This window comes from Diceros bicornis, chromosome 26 (genome assembly GCF_020826845.1).
Source record: "Diceros bicornis minor isolate mBicDic1 chromosome 26, mDicBic1.mat.cur, whole genome shotgun sequence".
NCBI classification, from domain to species: Eukaryota; Metazoa; Chordata; class Mammalia; order Perissodactyla; family Rhinocerotidae; genus Diceros; species Diceros bicornis.
In genome coordinates, this window is record NC_080765.1 from 47,876,704 (window position 1) to 47,886,314 (window position 9,611).

Below are 9,611 nucleotides of genomic sequence, written 5' to 3' on the forward strand. Positions count from 1 at the left end.
AAGAGGTTTTTTGTTTTTGCTGGTTGTTCTTAAGATTGATAAAAGCCACACAGTCTAAGGTACAGTACAGTGTAGGTTATCATTAATGAACTTCCCATATTGTATTTTTCCTTTTTATTTTGAAATACGTCAAACCCACTGTAAACTTCAAAGAATACAAGAAATATCTGTATGTCCCTCACCTAGAATCACCAATTATTAACGTCCTTCCACATTTGCTCTGTCTCTTTCCACACACACGCACTTTTTTTGTGAACTATTAAAAAGCAAGCTGCAGACATCATGATACCTCCCTAAACCCTTCCAGCACACACGTTTCCTAGGAGCAATGACCATCCTCCTACATGCTTACAACACCACGGTGATGCCCAAGAAATTTATCACTGATATTACCAAAGATTCCGTCTAGATTCAGTTTCCCAGTCATCCCAGTAACGGCCTCTACAGTGTTGTTTTGTTTTCTTTTAATCCAGGATCCAGCCAAGGACAGGCATTGTTGTTGCAGTTCTTCAGTCTTCCTCAGTCCAGAAGGGTCCCCGACCCTTTTCATGACACTGATATCTGGAATAGTCCAGGCAGCCGTCATGTGGAATGCCTTACAGTCTAGTTAACTCAATTTAAACATCTGTGGCAATAATGTTGTCTTCCCACTGCATCCCATCGAGGGGCACATAATCTGTCCATTATTGGGGAGTCTGAATTTGATCGCCTGGTCAGGTGGAGTCTTCCAGATTTCTCCAATGTAAAGATAGCTTTTCCCTTTGTAATCAATCATCTGTGCAATAATATAGTATGTATGAGTATCCTGTCCCCCCTCCAAATGTTTACACAATGTTTTCTGACATCATTGATGATCCTTGCCTGAATAACTTATTATTACCTTGGTGGTTGCCAAGTACCGATTCTCTAAACCTTTCACTCTTTCTACTTTAACTGGCACCCCTTTGGAGTACCACTACGACTGATTTCACTCACTGTATGCCATGGACTTCTTAAATTCAATGTATCCATTATCATCATTATTCTTTTCTGATGCTGAAAATGTCCCAGATTTGCCAAATGGAAACCCATTCAAGCTGCTCCTTTTTTGACACGTCCCCATCAATTTTTGAACACTTCCTTGCTTTCTGGTACAAGATAATCCAGGCTCACATTGAATTTTGCCTGCCCAGAACCTGGGATAAGTCATTTCTCCAAGGATCCCTGGTTTCTTTAGTGGGAAATGGTATCTAACAACCAAGATCTGGGGGCTAGGTGTACTCATTGCTACTGGGTGTCATCACCCCCAGACCCTCTCAGAAGACAGAGTTGGAATTTTTTTCTAATCATGTATTCATACTGACTGGTACCTCCAATTTAAAGCCCAAGATGTAGGGCTTTTCTTCACCTTTTCATATCATATTTTTATCTGCTTTCTGTCAAAGAACTCTGGTTCCCAGCACCAGCATATTTACTCATTTGCTCTATCCTAAAATACATTCAAAGTAATTTCAGAATTACCACGTTGAGCTATCAACAACAAACCCACTTTGTAGTAAATTTCTTTATAGTCTTTTTTTCTCTTGAATACATTCCACTAAAGGTATACAGAGTACTGTGTTTATGTGACTTGAATTAGTTTCCTATGTGGTTATGTTATTAGTTCAATACACTTCTAGGTTCATTTGTTTCTATTTATTCAATATTAGTTTTTTTCTATCATTGTTGTTTTAATTTTATTTTTTGAATATGTATAATATTTGCATGGTTCAAAAGTCAAAATTATACGAAAAGGCAAACTTAGATCAGTTTCACTCCAATCCATATCCCTTACCCCTTGTCCCCACCTCCTTGGATAAGTTATCATTTTCTTTAGTTTCTAGTCTATCTTTCCTGTGTTTCTTTTTGCAAAAAGAAGCAAATATATACATATTCTTATTTCCCCTGCTTTCCTATTTTGCATTCTTTCTTTCTTTGTTTTTTTTTCCTTAGAGTCAGATCCTGCTGGCCCAGCCCTGTCCCGGAGCCTGTGAATATGGAAACCTCAGATGGTGGAGGATCCTGACTAGGAGGCCAGGAGGACAGGGTGGGAGAAGAAGCCTGGCCTGGGGGTCATGAGGTGTGGTTTCTCATTCTACCTGTCAATTCCTCTTCCTCTGAGCTAAAGCCGATCACTTAGGGTTCTGGACCCAGATCCCTCCGCTGTTTTTTTCTTTTTTTAATTGCGGTAAATTAACCATTTTTAAGTATACAGTTCTGTAGGATTAAATACATTCGCACTGTTGTACAACCATCACCATTACCCATCTCCAGGACTTTTTCATCTTCCCCAACTGAAACTCTACCCATTAAACACTAACTCCCCATTCCCCCTTCCCTGGCAACCACCATTCTACTTTCTCTATAATTTGACAATTCTAGCAGCCTGCTATAACAGGAATCATACAATACCCATTCTTTCTTACCACATATTATGTATATTAATTTGTACTTTCTTTTTCACTTAATGTATCCTGGAAATCACTCCCTATCAGTTCATAGGAATCTTCCTCTTTTATTTTTGCAGCTGCACAATTCTCTATTATGTGGACGTACCTCAGTTCACTCATCCTGGATGGACATTTAGGTTGCTTCCATACTTTATGTTGCAAATAATGCTGCAATGAATAACCCTGTGCATCCGATGTTTTGTATCTGTGGAGGTACATCCTCAGGGTAAATTACTAGAAGCGGGACTCTTAAGGCAAAGGGTAAATGCATACAAAGATATACCGCATTCTCCTCAATGAGGCTTGTACCATTCTGCACTCTCATCAGCAAGATGAGAGCGTGTCTGTTTTCGAAGAAACTCACCAGCAGAATGTGCTCGAGTTTTCAGATTTTGGCCAGCATGATGAGTGAGAAGTGCTATCTCGGTGATTTTAGTCTGCATTTCTCGTATCACAAGTGAGGCTGAGCAGCTTTTCATGTGTTTAAGGGCCATCTATACATCTTTTTCTGTGGAATGTCTTCATATCTTTTGTCCATTTTTATATTAGGTTTTGGTCTTTTCTCCCGTTGACTTTTAAGAGTTTTTATATCAGCCTTTTATCTGTAACTCATGTTTTTTAAACATCTTATTGAGAGCCCGTACTCAAGAACACCCTGGGGCCAACACAGAAGTGCGTTAGGTTGCTACGTCTTAACGCATCTTCGAGATGAAGATCTGAGGTCCCTCTGCTGATAAAGCAGGAGGACTGGGACTGGACTCTACACGTAGTCCGTAAACATTACCAGAACCAGGAAGCCAGCCATCCTCTGCTCAGATCTCTCCCGAAACTCACATCTTCTAACCGTCTCTCATCGTATTTCAAGTTAGAAAAATACTCTCCCTGGCTGAAGTCTTTAAAAGGTACTTTAGTAGGCTTTCAAAGGAAATACTAACCCCTCTAATCAATGTGGATTTTTACTTACTTTTATTGTGGCTCAAGCAATCTATTAGTAAAATTAAAATTACCATTTAACTTTAAAAAATACAATTAATCACTTCACTGGCAGGCAGCTTAATTTAAACAAAAGGTTTAAAATGCCCTGGATGGCTAGTGACAGAAGAACACTAAGCACATTGTTCTGTTACTGACCCAATGATCTATGGCAATAAAGGTCTTTACAATACTGAACAATTCCCCGTCTGAGCAATTCAAACCACCAATAAACAGACTTAGCCAACAGGTCTCACATCATCTCATAACCTGAGCGTTAGGCTTCAAGCTGGCTAAACTTGCTTAAAGAGAAATCAGAATAAATTACATGAAATGAGAAAGAAAAGTGAATCATAAAAGCCTCTGACATCAACGACAGCAATAAGCTGTTACCAATACCGTGGGCCCGAGCTCAGCACGGGGACACAGACAGGCAGGCTCATCTCTGACAACAGCAGAACTATTCACCCGCTGGCAGAGAAGGCTCTGAAACTTCTGCAAAAGTTTTAAAAAATTAGCCAACAGGCCAGCCCCGTGGCTTAGCGGTTAGGTGCACGCGCTCCGCTGCTGGTGGCTGGGGTTCAGATCCCGGGCACGCACCGATGCACTGCTTCTCCGGCCATGCTGAGGCCGCGTCCCACATACAGCAACTAGAAGGATGTGCAGCTATGACATACAACTATCTACTGGGGTTTTGGGGGAAAAAATAAATAAATAAAAATTATAAAAAATTAGCCAACAAAAGTAAAATAGATCACTTGACAAACTAGAATTCCATGAGCTGTACATCCTTAAATCCTTCTGAAGACATGGGTCTTTAGAAAAGTGCTAGGATTGCAAGAAAATAGTTAGGAACAGCTGGGATTTTAGAAACAGCTAGAGTTTACAGTTTTTAACATACAGACATGGTGTGTCTTAACACAATGCACAGTGACAGTGCTTCCTCTATATACAGGTAATAATGAGAAAATGTTACTTGGCCGTTCAGTGTGTCTCATATTGAGAGCATCCATCCACGACACCATGCCCACATATGTCCCTGCAGAAAAGGGGCAGCACCCATTCACGGCCCAAGGCTCAGCTCACCAGGCCAGAGGCTCACAGACAAGGAGCCAGGACACCTGTTTCAGCAGCACAGCCAGGATACTGGCTCAATGTCAGCTCTGGTTTTGAAACTTATGAAAAACACAAGAACACCACAAGATTGTAACCAGAGCAATACCAACTTGCCTAAAAAAGCATTAAATATTTGGACAGAAAAATAAAACTATACTGAGTGAAAAAATTTATTTTCCTCCCTAACCATGATACTGAATCCATTTAGCTTCATCTACCAGGACCAAGAACTTCTGAGGGCCGCCCAGTGGCGTAGCGGTTAAGTTCATGCACACCACTTCCACAGCTCGGGGTTCACAGGTTCAGATCCCTGGCATGGACTTACACACCACTTGTCAAGCCATGATGTGGCCGTGTCCCACTTAAAGTAGAGGAAGATGGGCACAGATGTTAGCCCAGGGCCAATCTTCCTCAGTAAAAAAGAGGAGGACTGGCAACAGATGTTAGCTCAGGGCTAATCTTCCTGAAAAAAAAAAAAACTTTTGAAAACTACAGGGCAATCAGTGAAATTCTTTTCTCCACGAAGTTTTTAGAATTACTTACATTAGATATTGATGGAAGCACAATGCCCATCTTCAAGAATTATAGGCATTTTCTGGGGCCGGCCCCGTGGCTTAGCGGTTAAGTGCGTGTGCTCCGCTACTAGCGGCCTGGGTTCAGATCCTGGGTGCACACCGATGCACCGCTTGTCTGGCCATGCTGAGGCAGCATCCCACATACAGCAACTAGAAGGATGTGCAACTATGACATGCAACTATCTACTGGGGCTTTGGGGAAAAAAAGGAGGACAAGCAATAGATGTCAGCTCAGGGCCGGTCTTCCTCAGCAAAAAGAGGAGAACTGGCATGGATGTTAGCTCAGGGCTGATCTTCCTCACAAAAAAATAATAAAATAAAAACAAAAATAACCTATTCCAACTCCACAGCTAGTGCCTGGGTGCATCTGACCATGAATTCTGCCTCAATAAGATTCAACCAGAAGGCTCCCCTGTAGTCCTCTCTCCTTTCCTCTGCCGGTTCCTGCTCAGGCGTGTTACATGACACCGCACCTGACCACCAGATGAGGTAATGAGATCCAAACGCATGACATTGCTAAAGAAAGAGAACACAAAAGCCATGTGTATTATAAATGGGAGCTGCCTCCATTAAAAATTCAGGTAATCCACTTAAATAATTTAAAATGCTTCCTTCATAAACAGATTACGTAAAAGACACTGACCATGCTACCTTTGAAAATCTGACAATGATCGAGATAACCTAGTTGCTATCATCAAGGACAGTAATGTGACCAGCCCAAGAGTCTCATGCACTCAATATTTTGAGAGCTCACGGTGGAAAGTACAAAAACTTATGGTCTTTATTGCTGTTATCCAGCTTATCTGAACTGTTCCTAGGGTTACTTTTAAATCATGTTTAAAAAAGAACCCTTATCTTTTAGAGACATATACTTGAAACATTTATGGATGAAATGACATGTCAGGTATATGCTTCAAAAATAATCTGGGGGTGGGGAGTTTATAGATGAAACAAGACTGCTGAAACAGTGATGGCTTGAGAGGGTGTTGAGAATAGACTATCCTCTCTACTCTTGTATATGTTCAAGACTTTTCATTTTTAAAAGTTTAAAAATATTCATCATTAGGCGGAATTCTTCACTTTTCTCTAAACTACTTCACTACCAGAGAATATTTCTTCTCTGTGCTCCTCTATAATGTATTCTGACATTGGACTTGGAAATAGCAAGCCTGAGTCATAATAAAGGCTAGCAATGCTTACAAAGACACAAAAATCAGCCTTTCATTACCCTGTAAATTATCTATTCTCCGCCACCATCCCAGGAAGCTCGTCCAAGTCCAGGTGCTTACATCACCTCCAACACGGCTCCTCCAGAGCAGTCTGGCAGAGTAGACTGAAGGGGCGACACCACAGGAGACCTCCCTACATTCGCCCATGCCCACCAAACCCCGAGTCATCCAAGCCTTCTCCCCAGACTTAAAATTCCACCAGGAGCCATCAAAGAATTTTGACTCTTTTCTACTTGGTGATTATATGAAAGCTCAGCCCCAAATAGCAAACCAGAGTTTTTCCCACTGTGATCAATAAGGACAATCACTGCGGGCCGGCCCCATGGCTTAGCCGTTGAGTGCGCATGCTCCACTACTGGCGGCCGGGGTTCGGATCCCGGCCCGCAGCAACGCACCGCTCCTCCGGCCATGCTGAGGCCGCGTCCCACATACAGCAACTAGAAGGATGTGCAACTATGACATACAACCGTCTACTGGGGCTTTGGGGAAAAAAAGGAGGAGGAGTATTGGCAATAGATGTTAGCTCAGAGCCAGTCTTCCTCACCAAAAAGAGGAGAATTGGCATGGATGTTAGCTCAGGGCTGATCTTCCTCATTAAAAAAAAAAAAAAAGACAATTACAACAAAAGGTGTTTCTCAAATGAAAAGGATTTTATGTAAGTCGATAAGATGAAATTTTGCGGGAACATTCTGAGACACCAAACCTAAGAAGTTGAGAGCCATCTAAAGGGTATGAGCCAAAAGACCTAGTTCTAGTCCCTGGTCCCGTACTGACCATCTGCGAGGCCTCAGAAAAGTTATCTAATCTTTCTGGGCTTCCAGCTTCTTACCCGTAAAGTGAGATGAGCCCCACTTGCCTACTATCACTTCAGAGAAAGGTGGTGATGATCCAGTAAAAACACAAACGAGCCTCATATGAGCAGCCAAGTGCTCTATCAGAGTCAGGTGGTGGTAAAGAAGAACAAACCTGGTACCTTCCTAACATCGTCGATGGGTGTAATGGGGAAGGAAGGGTATGTCTGGAGAGAGACATTTCACACTAGTAAAAAAAAACCAAGGATGCCCAAGGTGCTCTCAGGCCCAGAGGCAAAAAGGAAAAGCATCAAAAGAACTAGACCAACCATCACGATCCATGCTAACCATACAAGAAATTGTCAGTCATAGATCTCTCTGCCCATTAGACTAAAAGATGGGAAACCCATCGTGAGTGACATCTTCCAACCAAGAGCGAAACGCGAGCACTAAGCTGACCCAGATGCCCTCATTCAGGATGCCCACAGGAACATGCACATCTTCCTGGGATGAAACTCAACAAGGAGCCCTGACTCAGGAGGACCCGGGTCTTTGCACTGATGGCTCAACGGACACTGAATACTTGGGGGGCACATAGATCCCTTTTAAAAGTTCTTAATGTTATGACTGACACTCTAAATAGCAGGGTGTCAATTTTACCTCTTTTCTTAAAGACCTCTTGGCTTAAGCATATATATGTACTTGACTAGCCATGTAATAAATGTCTGCATGTGTGAGAGATCAATAAAATACAAAAACTAGCAGATCCGCATTTTAGGCATTTCCTACTACTAGGTAAAATATTTAAAAGCAAACACCGGTAATCTATTTGATGTCTACCAGGTTATTAGCAGAACACACACAGCCCTGCTAAACTTCCCTAAGTTGAGACAGAGGGGAAGGACTGGATCTTGAGGCCGGCCTCCTCCAGAGCAGCCCAGCCCTGGGGCTGCATGGGACCCCTGCCACCGGCACTGTGCATTCCGTGGCCTGTCTAGCTCTCAGCTCGCCTACAAGAGTGGAGCTGGCCCCGCTGGAGTTCTGCTCTGACCGTGTTCACTGCGGTGCTCACGGGCTCGTTCCCTTCCCTTCCGCACAGAAGGTAGGAAGGGAACATTTTTAGCGTTCACTGTCTCCCAAACGATAAAACAAGACAGGTCTACGTAGAACATATGCCAAGCACACACAGTAAAGTAACTGCGCTCAAAATAGACGTCTATTAGCATGATCCTAAGCGGCCAAGTGCATCCTGGCCTGTGCGGTCGGAAGGAGAGAACCGCTTCAGCCAAGCCAGACCTGGGCCCTCAGCTGGGGGAGCCGCAGGGCACTTCTCCACTCGGGGGCACGTCCCCGCGCCAGGAGCTCCCCTCTGCTCAGGAAAGATCCGGCTCGTGCGGCGCGGGGAGGGGGCCACACAACTTCTTTAAAGGGGGAAGAGGAGCCTTGGCGCAGTTCAACCAGAGGTGAGAGCCGGAGAAGCGAATGGAAAGAGAGCGCGGGGCCCCTGACCTAGCCAGGCTCCCGTCCGTGGCGGCCCGCCCGGAGGAGGCGCGCAGGCCAGGCTCCACGCCGCGGGCCCGGCGCCCGCCCAGTTACCTGCTCTGCCCCGTAGACCGTGGCGAACTGGACGAAGTCCTCGATGCGGACGAAGCCGTCCCCGTCCCCGTCCAGGGCCTCGAACACGGCCCGCAAGCGGGGGCCATCCTCCGGACAGCCCGCGGGCTCGCTCGACAGGGGGTGGGTCTGGCTCAAGTCCGAGGGCCGGTCTGGGTCCCCGGGCCCCTCCAGCCCCAACTCGCCCTCCGAGGGCGACGGGAAGGACGGGAAGAGGCCAGTGTCGCCCCTCCGGTGGTGGCCGTGGCTGCAATCCTGCACGCGGGCAGCCGCGCTCTGCGAGCAACTTGGGGGGCCGCAGTCCTCTGGCTCTTGAGTCCAGGAGAAGAGAGGGCCGAGCTCCGGCAGCTGCCTGTCGGGGTCGGGGCCGGGGTCCAGGTCGGGGTCAGGGCCAGGGTCCAGATCCGGGTCCAGGTCGAGGTCCTGGTCTGGAAAGAAGCAGGAGGCCCCCGGGCCCGGGGCGGGCGCATGGCCGCTCTCGGGGCGCACGTCCTGGCCCGCGCGCTCCGGCCGCCGCTCCGGCCCCGGGTCCCGCCCGGCGCTCAGGCCCGGCGCTGCATCGGCGCAGGCCGCGGGGTCCGGGGACCGCGGGGCTGGGGGCGTCGGCCGCCCCGGCTCCATCTTCAGGGGCGCGCCCCCGGCCGCGGCGCGAGCCCGCGAGGCCACGGGAGCGGCGGGCGGCGCGGGCGGCAGACAAAGACGCTCAGGGCGCGGCGGCGGGCGCGGGCATCCCCGCGGCGGCGCCCCGGCTGCTCGGGCTGGCGCTCGGGCCCTGCTCCGCCCTCGCCCATCTTGGCCCGCACCTCAGCTGCCCTCGGCCGGGCGGCGCGGCGGGCGCGGGCCCAT

General features: G+C 46.7%; 1 protein-coding gene across 5 annotated transcripts in view; it reads right to left on the reverse strand.

The window, feature by feature from the left end:
- The window catches only part of RAB11FIP3 (RAB11 family interacting protein 3), a 90,378-nt gene extending 80,767 nt beyond the window's left edge, over positions 1 to 9,611 (reverse strand). For 3 of the 5 annotated variants that reach the window (XM_058570488.1, XM_058570487.1, XM_058570486.1), the window contains exon 1: positions 8,748 to 9,610. In XM_058570488.1, coding sequence (XP_058426471.1) covers positions 8,748 to 9,386 — 639 coding nt within the window. In that variant the 5' untranslated portion in view covers positions 9,387 to 9,610. Of the gene's footprint in view, positions 1 to 8,747 lie in introns of all 5 variants that reach the window. The other 2 variants (XM_058570489.1, XM_058570485.1) reach the window with 2 other exon arrangements.